We start from the raw sequence: 23,657 nt of genomic DNA on the forward strand, positions 1-23,657 counted from the left end.
GTACTTGCTTGGTACTTGCAAAAGTACTTGATACTTGCTTGGTATTGGCAAAAGTACTTGGTACTTGCTTGGTATTGGCAAAAGTACTTGGTACTTGCTTGATATCTGGAACATGCAAAAAGTACTTGGTACTGGCTTGGTACTTGCAAAGGTACTTGGTACTTGCTTGGTACCGGGTTCGCCGGGTAAGAAAACTTGCCACTCTACTCCCGACCCCCCCCCCCCCCAGTTCCCAGTCCCCCCCAGATTTGGTATCGATCGGTGTTTGTCCGGTGTGAATCGGTCGTGAATTAGTCGAGATACGCACGGTGAATTATTTCCATCGGCGCTGATCAGAATCTTTAAAACGGAGGACCCCACGCTCATTAACTGCACGTCAATCGGCCGTGTTTCACTTTTCCCAGATCTACGTCAAACTATACGTATTTAAAACTACAGATTCTACAGCCGAATCTTCAAACTGGGGGTACCCTCGCTCATTACAGCGCGTGAATTAAGGCGTCTGTCCACGTAATGCAAAGTGAATGCGTCTGTCCGAGCCTATCTCGCAAGCCCCAAGAGAAAAAGCTCGCTGCAAAAACTGAACGCTTCAAAAAACCCGCAATCCTACTCAAATAGTATATTAACTAGGGGATCCTGGCTTGCTTCGCGGCGCAAAAGGTTATGAAATGATGAGGCATAAAATTTGGGATCGAATGGTGTTTGTCCCGTGTCGATCGGCTTTCTAGAAGCTAAGATAATCGCAAAAAACCTGTTCGACTTGCAAAAATACTTGGTATTTGCTTGGTACTTGCAAAAGTACTTGGTACTTGCTTGGTATTGTCAAAGGTACTTGGTACTTGGTATCTGGAACATGCAAAAAGTACTTGGTACTGGCTTGGTACTTGCTTGGTACCGGGTTCGCCGGGTAGGAAAACTTGCCACTCTACTCCCGACCCCCCCCCCCAGTTCCCAGTCCCCCCAGATTTGGTATCGATCGGTGTTTGTCCGGTGTGAATCGGTCGTGAATTAGTCGAGATACGCACGGTGAATTATTTCCATCGGCGCTGATCAGAATCTTTAAAACGGAGGACCCCACGCTCATTAACTGCACGTCAATCGGCCGTGTTTCACTTTTCCCAGATCTACGTCAAACTATACGTATTTAAAACTACAGATTCTACAGCCGAATCTTCAAACTGGGGGTACCCTCGCTCATTACAGCGCGTGAATTAAGGCGTCTGTCCACGTAATGCAAAGTGAATGCGTCTGTCCGAGCCTATCTCGCAAGCCCCAAGAGAAAAAGCTCGCTGCAAAAACTGAACGCTTCAAAAAACCCGCAATCCTACTCAAATAGTATATTAACTAGGGGATCCTGGCTTGCTTCGCGGCGCAAAAGGTTATGAAATGATGAGGCATAAAATTTGGGATCGAATGGTGTTTGTCCCGTGTCGATCGGCTTTCTAGAAGCTAAGATAATCGCAAAAAACCTGTTCGACTTGCAAAAATACTTGGTATTTGCTTGGTACTTGCAAAAGTACTTGGTACTTGCTTGGTATTGGCAAAGGTACTTGGTACTTGGTATCTGGAACATGCAAAAAGTACTTGGTACTGGCTTGGTACTTGCTTGGTACCGGGTTCGCCGGGTAGGAAAACTTGCCACTCTACTCCCGACCCCCCCCCCCAGTTCCCAGTCCCCCCAGATTTGGTATCGATCGGTGTTTGTCCGGTGTGAATCGGTCGTGAATTAGTCGAGATACGCACGGTGAATTATTTCCATCGGCGCTGATCAGAATCTTTAAAACGGAGGACCCCACGCTCATTAACTGCACGTCAATCGGCCGTGTTTCACTTTTCCCAGATCTACGTCAAACTATACGTATTTAAAACTACAGATTCTACAGCCGAATCTTCAAACTGGGGGTACCCTCGCTCATTACAGCGCGTGAATTAAGGCGTCTGTCCACGTAATGCAAAGTGAATGCGTCTGTCCGAGCCTATCTCGCAAGCCCCAAGAGAAAAAGCTCGCTGCAAAAACTGAACGCTTCAAAAAACCCGCAATCCTACTCAAATAGTATATTAACAAATAGTATATTAACAAGCGGCTGCGCCACTTGCTTCGCGGCGTAGCCAGAAAATGCGGCACCAGCACCAGCCAATTTGCTTTCGAATGGTGTTTAATTTAAATTAATCTGTCGTCTGGAAGCAGAGATATGGACGGAAACGTGCAGAGGAAATTTTTGATCATAATAACTATTCTGAGGGCTTTCTTGGATGAAATTTGGATCATACGGGGTCAAGTCAGGTCAAGTTGGCCATCCCTGGTCACACTGGGTCAGGCCAAGCCGTATAGGTCACCACGTCACATTGAATCGGCCTGGGCCACACTTCTACTACTTCTACCCATACCACTACTCTTCCACTACCCCTACCCCTACCACTGCCACTACCCCTACCACTACCCTACTACTACCCCTACTACTACCCCTACCACTACTCCTACCACTACCCCTAGTACTACCCCTACCACTACCCCTAATACTACCACTACCACTACCCCAACCACTACCCTACTACTACCCCTACTACTACCCCTACCACTACCCCTACTGCTACCACTACCCCTACCGCTACTCCTACCACTACTACTACCACTACCACTACCACCACCACTACCACTGGGGCATGTTAAGTCACAGGCTATAAGATAAACTGATAAACTAAAAAAAGAGTTCCTAACCCTGCTCCTACTCGTGTCATTCCATTATTCTTAATCGTGTTTGGTTGAAATGGCGCCTTGTGACAAATATGGCGCATTGCGACAAAAGTGGTGCATTTATTCCTGTCGTTTTGCCATGCATACTTCCACCGAATTGCACCTTTATCGGACCATATTTGACAAAGTTGTGCAATTTGCGGCAAAAATAGCGCATGTGGACAAATGTGGCGCACTGCGGCAAATGCGGTGCATTCGGTTAAGCGCATTGAAAACTGTCTTTATTTACCGAAAATCAACACCTTCATTCGCCTCTGTTTATCAAAATAAATAACTTGCCAATCTGCAAATGAGAGGCACCCGCTGCCGATCGTCATGCATTTTAGTTGCAAAGTTCATCAAACCCGTCTGCCGATGCCTTGAAGCCGGCTTGAGAACCGAACAAAATTCTGAGAAAATACGCACTTTTCCAGCGCGTGCCACGTGCGAACCATCCACCCCCCGGGACTCGAAACACGCCACTGCACGTGCCCGTGACGTCATCAACACGCTGTGAAAATTTCAGCCCCATCGACCGCACCGTTTGACCTGGGCACGGCGTCAAAGCACCCCTCTGCACGGTGCAACACACACACAGAAAGACAGAGTTTCATTTCACAAATAGTATAGTAGATAATAGCCGGATTTCGATTTTTTCAGCTGACGTTTCTGAGGAAAACGGCTGGTGGCCGCTGACGTCATCAGAGCTGCGATCAGTGCTGCCAACTGGTTTGGCGGCTGCCCACGCTCGCTGTGACTGTGACTGACACACGCAGGCTGTTGGGATCAGTGTCGGCAGTCCGACATTCCGCTGATAGATGGCGGTCATACATGGCCCAGTGGAGGTATTACTGGTCTGACCAATGGACCCTCTCATACTACCGGACTTGACCCTATGCCGTCAACATGGTCTGAGCATGTGGACGGATAGAGCGGTGACACAAATCCGACAACCATGGAATACCAGTGACAATCACGGAGGCACGCTTTTGAAGGAGTTTTGTGTGCGTAATTAGGCATCATAAGAGGTACGATTATGAGACAAGTCGATGAAGTACGACTTTCTCGTAGCATGCAGCCACAGTCCAACACCTCCATGGAACGTTCTAACCGATACAAAACTCTTGAGTCACACAGACCGTAACATCACAGCAATCACAATTTGAATTTTGAACATTACACGAAAGTCAACATCAGCTGACCTCCGAGGCCGTAGAGGACGTGCAGCCGCCCAGCTGCCTGCCCTCTGCAGCACACCCCCTCCACCAAATCGATCCCCGGGGGATCCAGCCACTCACCCGCCGCCAAAGAGGAACGACATGTCGCCCGTCCAGCGCCGTCCGCCGAGTCGTCAGCGATCCTGGAAGAGAACGCACGTCAGCGTCTGATCCTCAGCGACTCTGCGCGCAGCACACCACACACCGGCCGGCCCGGCACTGCCACCCTGCCGCTCGGTAGGCTACCGGCTACCGCCCAGCGCTGGCCGCCGTCACTGGCACCCCGACCGCCGCCGCCGGCCGCGGCTACCCTCCCCCCTTCCCTCCCCTCCCTCCAGCCGACGAGGCAGCGCTGGTCGCCGCCGGCCGCCGGCGACGATTCCACTTCCCCTCGGGCGCAGCGGTGCCGGATGAGCGAGCGAGTGAGCGAGGGAGCCTGGGAGGGGCTCGACGGAATTACAACAGCTTGGGCACTGGGTGGGGTTGCAAATCGGCCACGGTTGTGGGCGTGAGCCGTAGAGCGGTGAGCCGGTCAGGGAAGGAAAGGTTGCACCAAGCATGCTACCGGATAACCTGAATGAAAACAAATCATTCACGGTTTACTGCGAAGTGCAACAAAAAACACAACAAAGATGTTGCACTTTCCGCATAAAGTATAAGTTAGCAAAACTGCCACAATCTGAAAGACACCCATACCAAAGTAACGCCATACACTGACATCCCAAATCTCGACACCCGGCACACCAAATAAGGGAACGGCGGCGGAAGGTCTCTATAGGAGCGTCAAGTGGCGTGGGTCCATGTGGGAGGGCGGGTGGTGCGTTCTCCTGGCTCCGGCCTTGACAGGCCCCCGGACAGAGAGGCGGTTCATTGTAACGTTCCAGCTCACCGTGCCAGCCTCGGGTGGAGGTGGTCTGCATATCGGCGCTGGGTGAGCCTACATTGTGAATGACTGGGCGACTTCTAACACCTGTCGGGGACTGACACCTGACAGCTGCCATGGACGTGAGGGCATCACAAATCAATGCAAGTAAGCAAAAAATGCAATTGAAATATCCGCGGTCATCGTGCTCACAGTTCGTCTTTCTGACATGAGCACCCCGCCCCCGCCAGCGGCCCGCACCCGAGGGACTGATTGGGCTAAATAGTTGTCTCTTTAGTGTCGAATCCCGTATGCCGAATATGAGGTAAATACAACATGCTGCAGGTAAGAAAGCCTGACTGAGCCCTCGGAGACGGTCGGTAGAGCAGAGCACATGACACGAGAGCGGTGTGCACGGTCGGTACTACCGACCGTCGGTACTACCGACCTCTACCGACTCGGTAGCAGAGCACATGACACGAGAGCGGTGTGCACGGTCGGTACTACCGACCGTCGGTACTACCGACCTCTACCGACTCGGTAGCAGAGCACATGACACGAGAGCGGTGTGCACGGTCGGTACTAGAGGTGGCAAAATGTGGACCCGAGGACCCGGTCCAAAGAACCAGTCTAGACCCATATGGGTCCAGACTGGTTCCTGGAAATTTTCTGACGGGTCCAATCGGGTCCTACCATAAGCTATACATCTTGCACACTACACATTATTGCAGAATATGAAGTGAATGTTTCTTTGCACACAGTAGCTCATGAGCATTCCCAGTGGGAAATATACTGTTTTACATGATGCAACTAATGATACCTACAGGTAGTTTGTATTAATTGACTTTTGGCCTTTTCGGGAACGGGTCCAATTGGTTCCGATTCCAACTAAGACCGGGTCCGACTGGTTCCAGAAATGTCCAGCCGGGTCTGGTTCGAGTCTGGTTCCCAAAATTTTCATCTTTTGCCATCTCTAGTCGGTACTACCGACCGTCGGTACTACCGACCTCTACCGACTCGGTAGCAGAGCACATGACACGAGAGCGGTGTGCACGTCAGAACACGGTCGAATGCGCACAATATAACAGCACAGTTGCCGTTCTGTGTCGACCGTGCAGTGTGCAATGTGCATGCCTTGTGGACTGCACGATGTGTTTATGCATTATGCACATGTTCAAGGTTCCCGTTACGAGCCATTTGCCTGCTCATTGAGCGTTGAGCCATAGTAAGGCCGTCTTATTTGAGTCCATAGGGGTGTGAATTTTTGGGTGCCCTCCCCCTCCCAATCCTGAGACGGTGGAGGAGCCCGTGCATCTCAGTATCTTCAATTTTGACTTTTTATGTAGAAGCCCATGTCCTCTCATAGCTCCCCAATAGCAGCTCAGCAGATTGCAGAACGATACACATCAGTCTCCGAGGCGGTGCAGTGTGCACCCATGTCTGCAGTCCGCCGGCCCGTCTGCAGTCCTGGTTTACGGCCCGGCGGCCTCCCGGTCTGCAATGCCCCCCCCCCCCCCCGCAGCAGCGCCGCCGGAACCGGTCCACTCCGGACCGCGGTCCTGACTCGGCGCAGGGACGGGAAGCCAGTCTCCCCGGCCCGCGTGGACCGCGCGCTCGTCAGGGTCAAGGCCTGATGAGAGCCGCGCTGCATGGCGACGGACCGGGACAGGGCGGGATGGTGGGCCCGGTGGCTTTGAATGATGCCCGGGTGTGCGGGCCGCAGTATGTAGTGCTCAGAGACAGGTATGACGCTCGCTGGCCCAGGGTGATGACTGGTGGCCCGGTGACTCAGAGTGGTGCCGGGTGGCTCAAGGCGGCGGCCGCGTCGCGTTGTGCTGGGCAGGGCGCGGCGCAGAGCAGCGTGGTGTGTGGGAGTGGCACCAGCGGAGGCCGGGCGCAGCGGGACATCACATAGATATGCCGGTGTGGAGGGAGACGGGTGGAGTCTCTAGACGAGCCGTGGGCCTCTTAGCGCCACACAGAGGCATTCAATTGGCCACCACACGACCCGCGAGTCTGCAGTGCAGCATGGTCGGCGCTGACTACAAACACTGACGTCAGGGCAGTCTATCACGGCCGGGATGGTCCATGCACCCTCCCCCCCCCCTCCCGGACGGTCGAGGTCACACATACTGGCGGCCGGTCCGCGTGTGTGGGCGGTCCGCCCCCGCCCCCGCTCGCGAGGGCATCGGTTTCTGGTCCCGAGCTGCGCCGCGCCGCGCTGGGCGGTATGATGATGAGGCCACTGAGGGACCGGGGTGAGCCACGTCATCACACAACTATGCGATGTTTTGTGATAGCACCCACCGAATGATCAATGACGCTCGATTTGAATGAATAGGTTTAGGTACCGGGAAGACGTTAAAACAAAAAATCAGTGCAAAAGGTTCTCCGTGATCGATCCAAAGTCAAGCCAGTCTTCATGCGCTATCCGAAAGCCCACAGAAAAGTATAAACACGGAAACCACAAGAGACACGCGGTCTGCACAGAGCCGCAGAGGGATCGTCCGTCGGGGCGGTCCTCCAATCGATCCTCCAAGGTCGGTCATGTCACGGGACGGTCATGCCCGCGCATAGCTGAAGGTCAGGCGGGGTGAGCTAACACCTAGAGGCCCGGGCTGGGGAATTATGGGAACGATCACCAGAGCGGAAAATGTTGCCAGACAGGTGGCCACAGAAGCCGGTGCGGTGTTGTTCGCACGTGCAGCGCCACTGAATCCCAGCTGGGCGGCCGAGTCCGCTGCACTGAATACCCATACCAGGTGGAGGGCGCTGTTGACGGGGCCACGCCGCTCCTCATAGTTGGACCACAACACGCTACCCGTTCATCAACCCGGCTTATAACGACCAATATACAATCTCAATAACTACCACACAGCTCATTAGAACGAACCTCCGCGTCTGGCCCTTTCAGCCGCTTCCACCTCCAGCTCTTTCCACCTTATCACCATTGAGCGGCGGTCGGGGGCGTGGCGGCCGGCGCTCGGCCCTTCACCTCATACCTCCTCCCCTGACTCCTACCAGTCCTTACCGGTCCTGTGGCCTTCTGTGTCAAGTTCCTTCCACTCCGCGTCTCTCCGCGGGCGCCTGTCTCACAGCTCCCACCGTATCACTACGAGCCTGCCTCTAACACCACCCCAGCACGACCGACGGTCGACTGTGCTACCGCCGCGGCCGCCGCGCCGCCGCCGTCGGGGAGGCGGTGGGCGGAGCCTCGGGGAGCGCCGGCCGGCCGGCCGGCCGGCATCGGCCAGAGAGGGCGGTTTGTGGAATGAATGTGACAAGGGACATCATTCTGAGCAGCGATGTGGGTGAATGATGGTACGAATTTATAGATTTCTTACCTAGAGGAGAGTGGTCACGTCCCCGGGTTGATGATCATAGAGTCAGAAGACGTCGGCCGTGATGACGTCAGGCTGGAATGACGTCATGTTGCCTGGGGCGGACCGGTATTCAGCGCAGTGGCGGCACCCAACATCGTCAGCGATGTTATGGACCACGGCGCCCGATCAGCCGACGACTGAGCTGAAACATCCTCAGTGTATGGATGAGTGTCAGGCACATGAGGCACGGTTCCACGCCCATCGAATCGCGCGTTGGTGGTATTAGAACGAGGATAAGGACGCACAATTCCCAGCAAAATTATGGGATAGGTTGAATCCCATTAGAATACCGATGCTGGATGCAGTATGCATTGCCTGACCGGTGAGTCATTTTGACTTTTGAGTCGGTTCAGTTTGTCTGCATCTGACATGACGTGATGCATGAATATGAACACCAACTAATTGTAATGGGCAATGATAGGTACCATCCACGGACCACAGGATGCATGCACGCCTACATTCCACAGAAGCAACCAGATTCAGTTCAGCCTTTCCACTCCAGTCTTCAGGGATGTTTTATATACTTTAATTTGAGACGACCCTTATGCATCGCAAGACAGTCTGTTCCAAGAGTCGAGATCAAGATCAAGATCAAGAACCGCCGAACTTGAACTCTGCGCTGCGCCGACCGGGCGTATGTTCCTTACCTTAGTGTCCCACTTGGAATTCTATCTGAACTTTTCTGAACTATTATTCCAGAACTGAATATCGACGACAAACTTCATAAATCAGAGATATATCATGCAAAATTTTCTTATATTTCGAGGGTGACCATTTGGCTGACTGCCCGCCTCAAGGCCCTATATACCAAGGCCCGCCTTCTCCACGAACAATCGTGGCCTCCCGCGAAGGATTTCCCTGTATTTCCCTACATATGGAAGCTCACAAATGCGGCATAAAAGGTGCTCGAGAGACAAAAAACTCGTGTTTAGCCGTGTTCTATCTTAGAATGGTCATTCGAATCAGCTTCAAGTTCCCATGGTACCTCAGCTTCTACAAGCATTGAAGCTGATGATGACGTATACAAGTCGCCAAGCGTCCAATAAGAAGTCAGAAATTCCTCATTTTGTTAGCTATGACGTCGAAACTTCAGAGGAAGATATGACGTCAACCAAGAGGAAGTTACTAACTGCTGCTTGCTGCCGTACTGTTGAACAACTGTTTGGTAAACAACAAATGTAATTAGATTCAAGGCCTAGATTGCTCTTCTCCAAGGTCAACGAAAGTGTCATCCGTGCCGGTCGGTCTCCATTCGGCCTTGGAAGTTCGCCCGCCCTCGATCAACCGAGAGAGGACTGAGGAGTCCAAACTCCAAGTCAACTTGAGATTGCCACAGTGACTCACAAATAAGAAAATATTTACCTCAACTGATTGGAATATTTGTCAGGTGAGCCTTTTGAGTGTTATGAGTCGGAGATTCTGTTCGTTCCTAACTTTAACTGACTTCCTGGTTTGGGCCAAAACTTAGCAATAATTTTGTTTAATCTTCAACTGAGCAGGCAATGAATGATATGATGCTAATACAACTTTGAGAAGGGGCAATGTATCAGGGGCAGATACCCTGAGTGACAACCTTTTAATTTCTAAGCTTTCATGAAGCTCCATGAATTGTCAATTGAGTCTTTGGTGCCAGGACCCTATTTCATCGCCGCTGCTAGCACTCTGCCAGCACATGTGTCATATTGGGTTTCCATGGAGCCATCAACGAATTTATGCCTCAAACGCCACAATCTGTGATGCAGGGTGACAGAGTCGATGGTTTTCAAGTGACTGACTGACTCCAGCTTCAAAATTGACTCTGATTCTGAGTCCAGCTCTTCTCCAAGGTCAATGGAAGTCTCATCTGTTCACTCACCTGGTTCACTCACCTGGTGGGGTTCCCAATCTCACGTCTGCAGACAGGAAGGAGTAGGCAGGGATACAGTAGGAACCCACAGACACAAGGCGCACCAGCAGTTGCTACTACCGGAGTGGAGCGCCTGCACATATGTTTGCGCGAAAACAGGCATGGTTCAAGATGCAAACAAGAGTAGTTATGTTGTACATAATTGATGCAGGAGAAAGACAAAATCAATGCTACTTTAAATGTGTCCATGGTACAGTGCATTTCGCAAGACGGAGAACAAAACAAGGCGGTTAGTGAAAGTCATACAGAGCGTCGCCTAGGGCTTCCGCCAGCAAACCCTTAAAGGTTTTGTAGTTAGGTTCCATTACGACGTGCTCCGGGAGGGAGTTCCATAGTCTCACACCGCGCACCGAGAATGACCTACGCCTGACATCAGTCTGCGAGCGGGGATGGAAAATCTTAAAGCAATGTCCGCGCATGCCTAACTGAGGAGGTAGAGTGAACAAGTCAGCGGGGGACACCGCACATTTGTCATGGAACACCTTCCAGTACTGAATCATATCAGCCCTTAGCAGTCTGCCTTGAATTGAATACAAGTTCAGCGATGAGAGCCGGGACCGATAATCCAGACTCGACAGGCCAGCGATATGCTTGGTCCAGCGACGCTGGACCGACTCCAGAGCGCGCAGGTCTCCCAGGTACCCAGTGTGCCACACACACGAGCAGTACTCGATAACTGGTCTTATGTGAGTGCGGAAAAGTGTCAGCATAAAGTCCGGAGATCGGCACACCGTGCTCCTCAGGAGGTTTTGAGAAAGACCTGCGGCCTTGTGGACAGTAGCGGATATGTGGTCGTGGAATTTGAGGCTCGAGTCCACCAGTACTCCGAGATCCGGATGGGAGGGGACAACTCGAATCGGGGAATTATCGATGTCATACGCTGGAGGTGGAAGAGATTGAGATTGAGCCTTGCTCTGAAAACGTATGACCACACATTTGTCACGGTTCAGGCGAAGGTCCCATGACGAAGAAATACGGTGCAGGGCAGTGATGTCCTGTTGACAAAGCGAGGAGGCATGGTCATATGCGTCTGCTGAGCTGTGGGCAACTTTCATGTAAAGCTTCAGATCGTCAGCGAAAATCTTGTGACTAGATGCGAGACTGCTACCAATATGGTTAATAAAGACTAAAAACAAAATCGGACCAAGGACCGAGCCCTGTGGGACCCCACTGGACACGGGGCGAGTTTTGCTCAGTACACCTTTCACTGACACAGACAGAGATCGACCAATCAGAAAATCTTCAATCCAGTAGATGAGGGGCTCAGCAATGCCGATCATGCGAAGCTTGCGAAGAAGGATAGAGTGAGAGACAACATCAAATGCTTTGGCAAAGTCAAACATTACGAGGTCAGTAACACAGCCATCATCAAGCCATTTAGACACCTCGTCATATACAAGGATCAGCTGATCCTGAGTGGATCTCCCGGCTCTGAAACCGAATTGGTTATTTGTCAGCATAGAGTTCTCTTCCAAGTAGGTTGTAAGCTGCTGGCAGATCAGGCGTTCTAGACATTTGCAAGACACCGAAGTCAAGCTGATGGGACGATAGTTCAGGGGGTTATACCTCGAGCCCTTCTTGAATAAAGGAATTACGACGGATATCTTCCAAGAAGCAGGTAAGCGACGTTCTCTGAGTGACTGTCTGAAAATAACAAACAAGGGAAATGCTAGGCTGTTTGCACAAGCTCGTAGGAGCGATGGGTGGAGGTTGTCTGGGCCAGCAGCTGAGTGGGGGTCCAGTGATCGCAGCACTGCAAGAACCTCGTCAACAGAGAAGTCAACGGGTGGCATAACAGAGTCCGCTGTTTCGTGAGGGGACTGGTTAGGGTTGGGGGGACCGCGGCCGAAGACGCTCTCAAAGGCCTCAGCAAAGGCTTCAGCCATTGTAGCAGGGTCATCTGAAAGCGTGTCATTGCAAAGTCGTAAGGGACCAACGCCAGGGCAGCCTACCTTTTTACGCCTGAGATGTGCATGCAGAGCCTTAGGGTTAGAGGCAGACTCCTGGAGCAGTTTCTGTTCGTAGCACGCCTGGGACTCCAGGGCAAACCTTTTCAGAGAGCGATTGAGGGTGAAGAAAGTATCGAGTGCTGATATGGCCGCTGCAGATCGCCTGCCATGGGTAAGTCTCATCTTTTTGTACGTCTCCCATGCGTGTCTCCTCCGGTGTCTGAGGCTGCCAGGGGGGTTTGTCCTCCATGGGGGACGGGTGTTGTCAGCAGAGGAAGTTCCTGTAGGGACAAAATCGTCGATAAGAGGCGACAGTCTGTCCAGAAAGCGGGTGTACATCTGGTTGACATCGCAGCCTGTAAATTCAGCGCTCCAGTCAATAGCGTTCAGTTCGCGGGAGATGCGATCAAATTTCGCCCTGTGCCACTTCCTGAACTGAGTGCTAGATTGGGACGTTGGGGGTGAATAGTCAAACACATAGTTACAAAGCACCGGGCAGTGATCGCAGCCCGGCAGGGGCGGAAGTACCGAAGAAGTACCCATCCTGTCAGTTTCAGTTGTAAGCACAAGATCGAGTGTGCTTCCAGAGCGGGGGTAAGTGGGGACACAGATCCATTGAGTTAATCCAAGCGACATGAAGGTGTCATAGAAATCAGTGTCACAGCCTGACGCGCGAGATGAGGGGCTGCTGGAGTCCCACGCGAGGGACGGGAGATTGAAGTCCCCCATGAGCACGACTTCACGGTCTGCACAAAAAGAAATGAGAAAATCCAAGAGATGCTGATTGGCTTCAGGCTCCGACGACGGGGGGCGGTAGACTGCAACAATATGTACACTGAACTCTGGCAATACAATGGCGACAGTGTTAGGACAATCAGTTTCAATTTGTTCGAACTTCAAGCAATTTTTAACATAGATACAAACACCGTGCTTGGCAAAAGAGCCTTCAGTATCTTTTCTGACCACTCTGAAGCCAGGAATGTCGATAAATGAATCTGGCATAGAGCTGAGGAGATGAGATTCCGTTATACACATGATATGGACACTGTGACACAGTATAAAATCTTGCACCACCGGCAGCTTACGGACTAGCGAGTTCACATTAGACTGACTTATGTTAAGGACGAATGTGCTGCGGCTGTAGGAACTGGTAGTCAAAGCTACACGTTTGACTCAGGGTCAGGGACATCATTGTTGTTGGAGTTGTTAGGGTGGTCATCAGAGGGCGGGGCAGCAGGGGCCGGGGGGTTGTCATCCTGGGTGTCCTGGTTCCCGTCCCTGACACGAGCTGGTTGAACACTCGTGTTGACAGCTGGTTCTGGTACTCTGCTCTCGCGCCTAGAATCAGCAGTATGGTGAGGGTTGGAGGCAGTGCCAGTCTCAGTAGCAGCACGCTTAGCTCGGAGCTCCGATCTCTGTTTGTAAGTTAGATCTCTGCGAATAAAGACGGAGCCAAAACGGTCAGAGTCTTTCAGCTGCTTGGCCCTGTCGAGTATGAGCTTCCGGACATCATCATCACAAACTTTGCCTCTGTAAAGGTCAGTTTCCGAGGGGATTCGGACTACATCAGTCAGAGAAACTTTCTGGTGAATGAGGAAATCAGTCACCTGTTCGAAAGCCTGTACAGCAGCATTAGCTGAGCGGGCCCCCAGGCCTCGAATGACCAGGGAAGACCTGCGCTTTTGCTGCTCCTGCAGCTCACGCAGCTCCTCTCGAACAATTTTCCTGTACTCAGATGAGGCTGAGGCGGGAGGGACATCAGGGTTAGCTGGTGGTCTGGGGACTTCACGTTGGGCAGCACCGGGAGTGGCAGCAGCGTCAGGCACTGGTGGATTGGAGGCAGACAGGCTAGGCCAGGACGGATCCGGTGGAGGCCCGGCACGTATCAGGCCAATCTCCGCCTTCAACTGCTGCACGACAGAGCTCATTCCATGTAACTGTTGGGACAGATGTTTGACCAGTTCAACCAGCTGAGTCTCAGTACTGTTCGCGTGAGAGCCCCCATGCCAGGCAGTGAGACTAAAATCAAGTCTACATTTGGTGCATATGTACATGATGCCAGCTCCTTCATACTTTTCAATAGCCTGTATCATATCACACGAGAGACCGCAGCACATCTCAGTACAGTGAACCCAGGCCTGGTTCACTATGGTCGAAGTGGAAGTGGTCACAGACGAAGTGGTCTGTGCCACTACATTTAGGATGGCGGTACACATGGAGGTCCCCACTTCAAAATTAGTTAATCCCTATAATATAGACATCATTCTATAGAGAAACTCATGAGCACAGGGCACTAGGGAGGTGCTCTGTGACGACGCCATCTTCCAAAGTCGGAACTTCGATATTTCTTTTTAGTTTCTGGCTTCGGGGGGGAGGGGTGCATAATAAACCTAATGATTGTAGCGAGACGCGCGATGTGGTCTCGATAAAGTTGAATCGGGACGCATTTAAAGTCTAAAGCGTTCCTTATTTTTTAGGGTCACGTGACGGGACAGGTCAAGTTAGGGTCAAAGGGCGACATTGAGCGTAGGTAGGTAATCATTTATAGGATTCCAGTGGACGCAGTGTCCATCACTTTGAGCTGTCCTTTGGAGCGAATGCTGACAAAATGATCTGAGTCTATTCTTTTAAGTGAAGAACGAAGGACGGAGAAGCGAAAAAACTGAGTGAAAAAAAAACGTTCCACAAGACCCCGCGGGCTGGTGAAGCCCTTCCCTGCCGGCCGACCTGGCAATGGTTTTGGCGCGCCGCCGCCGTCAGCTCTCGGTGACGTCAGAGGTCGGCTGCAGACCGTGACCCGGTATGCTGGGCGCGCGGGACGAACTCCTTCACTGTCAGCCAGTTGCGGCGACAGAGGTGCACCGTCGGCCGGGTGATCACGTCAGAACAACGGACCAGCGCTGTTAGAACTCGCGTCCCTTTTCATGGCGCTATGGTGCACTTGGTACCCGACTGAAGTTCGATGTGTTATGCCAATGTTGAGTTAGTAGGACAAAGATTCTTCCGAATGAATTAACATTTGGCCAGAATTGGCCGTAATTGTATGTACCGAAACACGGTAATAGACAAACACATATGCATATATCGCGTCGGCGCTTTTGATGTTATGTATGCTTATTACGTGAATGCTTAGTTATGATACAATACATCAGCTTATGATGCGGTGTGATATGACTTCGTCTGTTCTCCTCTCCCAGCGGACGTGAAATCAGTCGTTGACGAGCTCCGCGAACCGATCAGTCAGTCTCGCCATGGGCTCCGGGGGCCGGCTGCAGTGGGCGGCCGTCTCGGTGGCGGTCGTGCTGCTGGCCGTGTGGTACCGACAGCCGGCCGACCGGCTGGACGCCGTGCTGGAGAGCCTGCTGCGCGCCGAGAGGCTCACCGCCGCACCAGAGATCACCGCCGACCGGCCGGCGCCGCGCGTCGCCGTCGGATACGGCGGCTGCATGGACCTGTTTGCGCGCGCGCTGTCCGTGCTGGACGACGGCCAGTGTCAGGTGCGGCCGGCCCACCACGGGTTTCTGAAGGACCGCCGGCAGCTGCAGCAGACGTTCCTCTACTTCTTCCAGCACGGCGCCGCCGCGGAGTGAGTGATGGACCGCAGCTGGTCGGGAGGGGAGGGGGGGGGGGGGCGATGGGGGGACTCAACTTTGGGGTAAGCAGGAACCGGGGATGGAGTTCGACGTGAGGGGCTGTCGTTCAGGGAGAAAAGATCCTTTGCTTAGAATTGTGGTATATTTGTCTTACCAAAGAATCTTACTCAATTTCCAAGAATATCGCAACCGTCGTAACAATTACCCATGACAGATGGCATTACATAATACGTATGTCCGGGTGATTACACCCAGCGGCATGCCCCCAGGCTGCTCGCCAGTACGGCTGTTTTCTTTGGCCGCTGCCTTCCTCACTGTGGGCCTTGTCCCTGTCTGCGGACAGGCGGTATAACTGAGACTGCTCCCTGTTTGCTGTGCTCTCCGACGTTCGTCATCACTGTTTGTCTGTGTGTGGACAGGCGGTACATCTCCGACGGCTCCCTGTTCGCCGAGCTGGTGGCCCTGGCTCGGAAGGCGCCCGACGCCCGGTACGAGGTGGGCGGTAACGCGCCCGTCATGGCGGCCCGGTTTGCGCGCGAGGGCTGCTCCGTGCTGCTGGGGAGCGGACGGTACGCCGGACAGCACGTACCGGAACGAGTGGAGGTGGTCGGACCGCAGACACCCCAGCCGGACATTCACCTGATCCTCGAGTATGCCGCCAACACGCACTGGTGCCGTCAGGCCACCACCAGGGCCAACAGGTCAGTGGCGGAACGGGACGGGTCAGGGCGGGTCAGGACGGGCCAGATCAGGGCAGAGACGGGATGAGTCGGCCATGATGAAAAATGGTCTGGTCCGATCAGAGGATAATTAGTCGGGTCAGGCTACAATTAATTATCAGACCACCATAGGAAGCCGGAAGCGCTTAAATTCAGCAAAAATTGTGGACTATTCGTGTCCAGTTAGTTCCGGTGACTGGTGGCGTTAGTTCATTTAGCGATAGGCTGTGCCAGCTTGGTCAGCACAGGATGTCAATACCGTATCGATGCCGCAGCTTTTGGATATAACATGAGACCGCGGTCTGCGTGGCAGGTTCATCATCCATAGCGACGTGGCCAACCCCACGCTGTCGGCTCTGGAGGACTTTGGAGAGGCCCTGAAGAAGTTTGACCCGGACATGCTGGTCGTGTCGGGGCTCCAGATGATGGACAACTTCCCCTTCAAGGAAGGTAGGTCGCCATGCAGTGCTTTTCAGCTGATGTCTGCATCTGAGAGAAATTGATTTTATAATGTTTTGTCTAACGAATAATCATAGGAATACTCGCTGCTTTGTTTAAGTGCAGTATTTCTTTCCACTGTGTTCTAGTTGCTGTAATCATACAACTTTTTATCATGTAGATTGTTAGCACCGGCAGTTGTGGTAATGTATCAGATCCTTGCGCCACTGTGACCCGTCTGTGACACATACCGCTCTCGGTCTGCGTCAGGCGCGCGCCCGCAGCGGCTGGAGCTGCTGCGGCAGCAGCTCGTCTCCCAGCAGAGCCGCACCAAGATCCACTTCGAGATGGCCAGCTTCACCGACACGCAGCTGCTGACCGAGATGCTGGAGCTGGTGACGCCCTACGTCGACTCGATGGGCATGAACGAGCAGGAGCTGCCCAACCTGCAGAGTATGCTGCTGTACGGCAACGTCAGCCTAGTGTCGGACGCCAACCCGCGCGTGGCCGGCGTGCTCGACCAGATGAGAGACGTCATGAGGTGGGTGTACGGGCTGTACCTACACTGTGCACTCGTTATGCCTAATTGCGATTATTATCGTCAATTATAGCATACGCTTGTGCTGGTCACATGTAAAGTATGGGCCAAAAGATTGTTAGTATTGAAAAATAAGGTTTAGGTCTTGAAATTAGACTGGTCCCAAAGGCATAATAAATGGATACCATATATTGGTTTTAATGCGCAAATTTGAAGGTCCCTAGATGATTCCCCGTCCCTATTTGGCCTTGGTCACAAACGACTTGGTGCCGTCAGCGTTAAACCCTCGTTCCGACGTGCACTGATAAGATTTATGTGTTGCCCACATCAGACCTTGAAGACGGTCGTTACTTCGGGTCCACAAAGACGCAAAACATTAACGTTTGTGCGCAATGTGAGCTAAAATCCGTGCATAATCATCATTTTCCGGGCGCTTATAATCACACTTCTGTCGGCCCGTCTGCCGTACAGTCTCGGGTGCTGCGCCCACTGTACAGCCTCGATATTGTGCCGTTTATCGATCGCCTTATATGTGGTGGAAACGGGTCGTTGCCACGGGTTACGGGCCGATACGGGCGTGGTGTCGGCTGGTAGAGGTCTTTGCTGCCGTGATGATTGGAACTCCCCGCGAATAGGGCTTACCGTTTTTCACTGCTGCCCAGATGGGCCAAGCCACGGCGCTAAAATAACTTGCAACTCTACACGGGAGGGATTTTTCGCACGTCATCGTTTTGATCGAGTGACAAAATTTGGCTGTTCGACGCATTTTTTTTTTAAAGATAATTGATTGCAGCATCATAATTTCAGTGGCAGCATATCCCAGTAAAGCAATATTCTTCAAATTAATGTCTTTAGATACCATTTTAGGCAGACTGCAACATGCGTGCTACCTGGTGATCCGTGCCAGCCGGCAATGGCTGGAGCGCTGCTCGAAAACCGGTCCGGTAATCTCGAGTGTTTTTACTCCGGTGGTGTCTGCCGTCTTCGCTAGTTAACCCCCAAAAAATGGGCGATCCTCGCTGCAACTTTTATCGCGGCTGGCTGCTGCAAGTCCAGTTTTCCGCCGGTGGTATCCACTTATCGAAACAAGCAGCCGCCAAGACGCGTTGTGGGGGACGCGACACGCTCTGCCAACCATTATTCTGATACCGGTGACGTTTTGTGTTGAATTATGCAGCTGAGGAGGAGTCTATTTGTGTGTTATGGTTAAATGCATAGACTGCATACCTTGTGCATTGCTCCTCATTCCATGGCTCTGGACTTTCTCCCTGTAATGTTTGGTGATACGTGATTCGCTCTGGGGATGTTCAGGCTTATCCCACCCTGTCCCTGTGTGTCAAATGGCTTACAGATGATTCCAGAGCGCTGGGTCAGGCACGGTCGCTCCCGTGTTGACCTATGCTTCCATCTAAACCCTCCCCCGTTCTCAGTAACCTATACTGACCCGTGACCCCTTCCCAGGGCACTGGGTGATGTGGAGCCAGACGCCGGGTCGGGCCGCCGGCCCCTGACGCGGCTGCACGTGCACACGCTGGCGTTCCAAGCCATCATGACCCGTCGCGACTCGATTTGGAAGAACTCCATGTCGGCAGCGGCGCGGGCGTCGCTCACCGCCCATCGGCACATCTGTGGGACCAAACAGGTGCGGACCGCGCCCCGGGACGGCGACACGGTACCTGCTGACATGAGCGGCCGGGCCGCGAGGGAGTCCCGGGGGTTGCCTGTGTCCGGGTATGCAGCGTGCCAGCAGCAGTTATAACTTATATGTCACGTCACAGGAGCGTACGCTTGTTGGTGTACTGCCTAAATGCTTGCAGTTGTCTGGCATGCTGGCGCATATTTCTGGCAAACTTATGTGTTGAAGCATCGTCCCGTAGCCATGACACTATGCTGCCGCTCTGACGTTCATCCTCCGCATCTAACGTATCTACTGCGCCTGTGACACACTGCCAAACCTCTGACAGTATTCTTCCGCGACTCTGACACTCGCCTCTGACATACTTCTTTCCTCTGACAGCTGCCCGCATCTAACATCGGTTTCTCCTCTGGCGTAACCTGCCTGTGACATCTGACTGAGGTGTATCGCCTGACATTCTCCCGCCTGCCGTCAGGTGGACACGCGGAAGGCTCGTCTGATCATGGACGACAGTTTTTCGGTGTCGAGCGAGCCGGGCAGCCGGCGGGTGCCGTTCGACCCCAGTCGGCCCGTCAGCTGCTGGACTGAGGGCCAGTACGAGGTACGTTACCGGCGAGGATCGGAATGCGGGCGGGATGAAACGCGGTAACGTAGTGTTGTGGTGTGGCTTGATTGAGACGTTATGCATTCTGGGATGGGATAGTTTTTGTGGATGTTCGATGAGGATCGAGTACAGCGTGGAGCAGAGCGATGAATCATCAATAGTTTTGATGTTGCGCTGAAAAGAGGATTAATGTGCCTGATTGCCGAATGTCAGTGCTTTAGCTCCGTGCCTCGCGTTTCAGATGTGCGTAGCCCCGGTGCTGGTCTGCACAGAGGTATATCAGACGGCCGGCGGCGGGGACAACATTTCGTCCGCCGGTCTGGTGCCCCAGATCCTCGGATAACCGCTCCACGGACCAGCTGCTGCTCCAATCGGTACCGTCCCCGCCCGCCGCAGCCGGCGCGGCCGGCGCCTGAATATCCGCGTACTTATCAACGGGACGCTGTAAGATACTTGTAATGTGTCGGAGTCTGAGTGAGGGGCGTGGAACGGCGACATTGATGGCGCCTTTGAATCCTTATTCAGAAAGCTGGTTACGAGCGAGCGCCAGGAAGCTGGTGTACTGAATGTTGATTCTCTTTGAAAGTGTTCGGTAACGTGTCTGCAGTGCAGGATGTCACATGCCTTTACTGCGCACGATCTATTACGATTTAAGTACGCTAAGCACTTGAGGAATCCTTACGCCAAAACGATCACCTGACAGTATAAAGAAGAGACAGAAACGTAAACTTTGCGATACGGCAAAGCGCCGAGTTTTGGCGAGGAAATGTATAGTGAGTAGTGACGTTTCCATGGACAGAATCATGGTTGTGATGATTGGATGGTGATACAGTCAGGCTGTCTCGTATGGAAGGAAAAAGATGAAAGACAGTCGGTATAGGAAACTGCATGGTAATCATTCTCGTTGAGACAAAGGGCGATGAGCTGGCAGGGAGAATGGTGGTGAATGGTAACGAGATTTTGAACGGCTAGAGTCATATTTCAGCGGGGCGTCCAAACCGTGGTGCAGACTTGTAAAAATAGGATCAACGGACAGGCTTTATTTCTGACAAAACAGGTGTAAGTGGTTTTTCTTTCGCATTGCACATGGAAAATTGATATGATAATTTGGCAGGACGTTGATAGCCGCCTTTTTTACCTGCCGCTGAACATGGTGTTTTACCTAAAACAGAAGCTTCATCATCGTCTGCCGACTTGTCTGCAGACGGAGAAGTCTGGTTCAGGGGTCAATCTTTGCCCCCAGTCATGCTGCCCACTCGGGCTTTTCTTCCGGTCAGCTCGCGCAGCGCCGTCTCTGTCTGGTCGCTTAGATGGAACAGCGTGAGGGTTCCGGTTAACACTTGGTCTACAGGACAGTGCTAAATCCACAACCAGCTTGTGCATCCGATTTTAATTCCAACCCGACCACCCGCCGCTCGGTGGTTTGGCGGATTCTGATCGTCCTCGCCCGTCTAGCAATGTGGCCGACTGGTGGACAGATGGACCGGCTGTCTGGCGGGCCGGCCGGTCGGTATGCCCCCAGACCGGTTGGACCGGAGTCCGACGTGCCGGCGGGCGGGCAGGATGGGCAGCGGATGCCTTGTAGGGCAATGGCCGGCGTGTCTGTTGACTGGCGGCTAACTGTTCGATGAGGAAATCAATTTTACCGTTGTCAAGGAGAAACGTTCGACTCTTTATGCGTTCTGATGAGAAACGAAACGAAAGGCGTGGTGGTTCGTTTGAAGCGATTGCTCTGGTACTTGGAGGTCCGTTGCAGTAATTTTTATAAGTCTGTCCATGTGGGAATTATTTACTAGTCTGGCATGATATCAAAACGGGAAAAGGTCCGCTTGCTATGCCTGTCGGGAGGTTGCTCATAGGGCGACACACGCGGCTGGTATAGGCAGGCCGGGCTGAGATTACAGTGGGGCTGGTCTGTTGGGCGATGAAAAAGAGCTGTGCGACGCTCGCGTCTCTAGTCGGGGTGCATTGTATAGACTGTGCTCTCAATAGCATGGGTTTTCATTATTCCTGAGCAAAGATTTTTCGACGAGTTCAGTGAGTTTTCAGTTGGCCTAAAAATAATTATACACGACACACAGTACATCGACACATCGTCCCGCCGTCCTGTCCAATTTTTAATTGTGGTCACCATTTCCAATAATTGTTCGCGTTCGTGGCTAACGTTTGCTCCCATTCCCACAAGCATTCTTCACTGGAAGTGTTTTGCAAAGACCGATTGTTTGTGATAGACCCCATTCCGACATTTGGTGAGGCGCATATCTTCATGAATGTTTAACGCTCGTATCTTTTGCATATAGTTTTAGACCAATTTGATATTGGATTGCCTGCATGATATTAGTTCCCATTTCCATTTTACCAGGTTATTCGCCAAGCAGAGACCATATCTTGAATAGGGACCGTTAAATTAGCGTTTGCTACCGAGGGGTTAATAATGACAGCGTAGGTTTGGAACAGAGGGCGAGCATAGAACACCTGTAAGTAGGGAACCCGCTGTTAGTTATCGCGGGATGACCGACTGTGCGGGAATTTAAAGTGTTTTACCAGTGTGCCAGTTCTGTTGTGCCATGCCGGGGTGACCATTTTGATTCCCGGCCCTTCCATTCCTCTTTCCACTTTAAAAGGCTCAATTCTGCGAACGTCCCGCAGCTTCGTAGATCGAACACCCTGCGGCTGGGACAATCTATCAATCAAACACCGGCGTGTATCAGACCGTCCGAATAGTCCGATGATGTGCAAAACCGAGCAATCAGTCGCGGGAGTCTGCCGTTGCCAGTTGGGTGTGCGGTCTTGCCACCACGCGATGACTTTGTCCAGTGTATGTGTGATGTGTTATTAGCGGCGGTGTGATGTGAGCCCGATTACCGTGCGTGTCATTCCAATGGCCGGTGTGACCCAGAAACAATACATCGGATTGAAATGAACGAGTGAACTGTCTGTCGTTTCGCGTCGTGCGTTCGGAATGACCTGAATAGACAACCGCCGCCGACTGTCACTGACACCAAAACATCTTTCGGAATCGGGTGTCTATATTCGTCTTCATCAACCCTCACGGATAAAGATATCAAACAATTTGCAAAACTGCACGATAATGAGGGAAATGGCACGCGTCGCGAGCCCTGCAATGTGGCAGTGCGTTAACCGCCACCGACTAAAACAAAGGCTAAAACATTCTCGCCGCGCGACGCCTGCCGTCCCGGGTCAGATCGCACGCCAGGTCACAGTCCCACCTCACGGAGGTCAGGCCAGGTCACACGCGGCTCTAAGGCCTGAGGCGCGTCCTGATCCTGCCGAGGTTGCTAGCATAAGGTCAATCAGTTTGTCCCACACACGCGGTGCCCTCCCCGTCATCCCCCTGTCACGCCCCCGACCTCCCCCCCCCCCCCCCTCCTTAGTACCCTCTCACCAGGCTTCTGTACAGACCGACAGCGGTCAGCGACTCACCGGACCACCGCGTCATCGGATCACTCGCTGGGAACCGCCCCTCGGCTAGCCACGCCGCGCAGACCTCGACACAGAGCGCTCTGCGTCCACCGCACGGCACAGAACCATCGGAACGGCAGCCGGCACCGGCCAGCCGACCGTGCTAGGGACCGCGCCGGGGCACACCGCCCCCCGGCGAGCCCCGGGGCGCCGAATAACCGGCGGTGCCTGCCGTGACGCCACATCTTGTGGACCGTCGCAGTGCCGAGCAGGCCGACCCTGCGCTCCTAGCTGCGCGGCGGCGGCGGGAAGGGAGGTATCACGCGTAGTAAGACGGTGACACCAGCAGATCCGTCAGCACCGTCAACTGATCATCTGTAAACTTCTGCCGGTGCAGGCGCCAGTTCTCGTGGTGCGTCCGCTTGAAGTTGGTCATCGTCTTGCGGATGGTGGTCTGTCGGCAAAGGCACGGTGGATGAGTCAAGGTGAGGAACGATAAAAGATGATGTGATAAGATAAATAAGATCACGTCCCAAGAAACACTCCCAATCGCACACCTGGCCCACAGTGTTCCAGTCACGCCGTTCTTACAAGCACAATAACCCAATCGCACACCTGGCCCACAGTGTTCCAGTCACGCCGTTCTTACAAGCAC

General features: G+C 52.9%; 3 protein-coding genes across 17 annotated transcripts in view; 1 reads left to right on the forward strand and 2 right to left on the reverse strand.

Annotated features, from left to right (window-relative positions):
- Positions 1-9,043, reverse strand: part of LOC122386800 (calpain-B-like) — a 52,186-nt gene extending 43,143 nt beyond the window's left edge. For 2 of the 13 annotated variants that reach the window (XM_043376424.1, XM_043376421.1), the window contains exons 1-2: positions 7,845-7,980; positions 4,033-4,094 (exon numbers count right to left, since the gene is read on the reverse strand). In XM_043376424.1, coding sequence (XP_043232359.1) covers positions 4,033-4,055 — 23 coding nt within the window. In that variant the 5' untranslated portion in view covers positions 4,056-4,094; positions 7,845-7,980. Of the gene's footprint in view, positions 1-4,032; positions 4,183-7,844; positions 7,981-8,157; positions 8,339-8,843 lie in introns of those variants that run through there. The other 11 variants (XM_043376416.1, XM_043376415.1, XM_043376425.1 and 8 more) reach the window with 10 other exon arrangements.
- A 389-nt stretch (positions 9,044-9,432) lies between these two features.
- On the forward strand, positions 9,433-22,503 carry LOC122386802 (ADP-dependent glucokinase-like). Its single transcript, XM_043376430.1, has 8 exons — positions 9,433-9,583; positions 15,249-15,637; positions 16,064-16,345; positions 16,677-16,813; positions 17,072-17,342; positions 18,801-18,981; positions 19,451-19,576; positions 19,821-22,503. Exons 2-8 carry the CDS (start codon positions 15,303-15,305, stop codon positions 19,920-19,922), a joined length of 1,434 nt encoding a protein of 477 aa, XP_043232365.1. The 5' UTR covers positions 9,433-9,583; positions 15,249-15,302; the 3' UTR covers positions 19,923-22,503.
- A 466-nt stretch (positions 22,504-22,969) lies between these two features.
- LOC122386804 (proteasome activator complex subunit 4B-like) overlaps positions 22,970-23,657 on the reverse strand; it is a 30,443-nt gene continuing 29,755 nt past the window's right edge. For all 3 annotated transcript variants that reach the window (XM_043376432.1, XM_043376433.1, XM_043376431.1), the window contains exon 35: positions 22,970-23,456. In XM_043376432.1, the coding sequence (XP_043232367.1) occupies positions 23,322-23,456 (135 nt within the window). In that variant the 3' untranslated portion in view covers positions 22,970-23,321. The remainder of the gene's footprint in view (positions 23,457-23,657) is intronic.

This window comes from Amphibalanus amphitrite, unplaced genomic scaffold (genome assembly GCF_019059575.1).
Source record: "Amphibalanus amphitrite isolate SeventyFive unplaced genomic scaffold, NRLGWU_Aamphi_draft 000263F_arrow, whole genome shotgun sequence".
Classification (NCBI taxonomy): Eukaryota; Metazoa; Arthropoda; class Thecostraca; order Balanomorpha; family Balanidae; genus Amphibalanus; species Amphibalanus amphitrite.

Bases quoted from the DNA above. Each gene is read 5' to 3' on its own strand.
- LOC122386802 (XM_043376430.1), top strand. From the start codon at position 15,303: ATGGGCTCCGGGGGCCGGCTGCAGTGGGCGGCCGTCTCGGTGGCGGTC. The intron at 15,638-16,063 runs GTGAGTGATGGA...GTGTGTGGACAG, and splicing joins CAGCACGGCGCCGCCGCGGA to GCGGTACATCTCCGACGGCT. The intron at 18,982-19,450 runs GTGCGGACCGCG...GCCTGCCGTCAG, and splicing joins ACATCTGTGGGACCAAACAG to GTGGACACGCGGAAGGCTCG.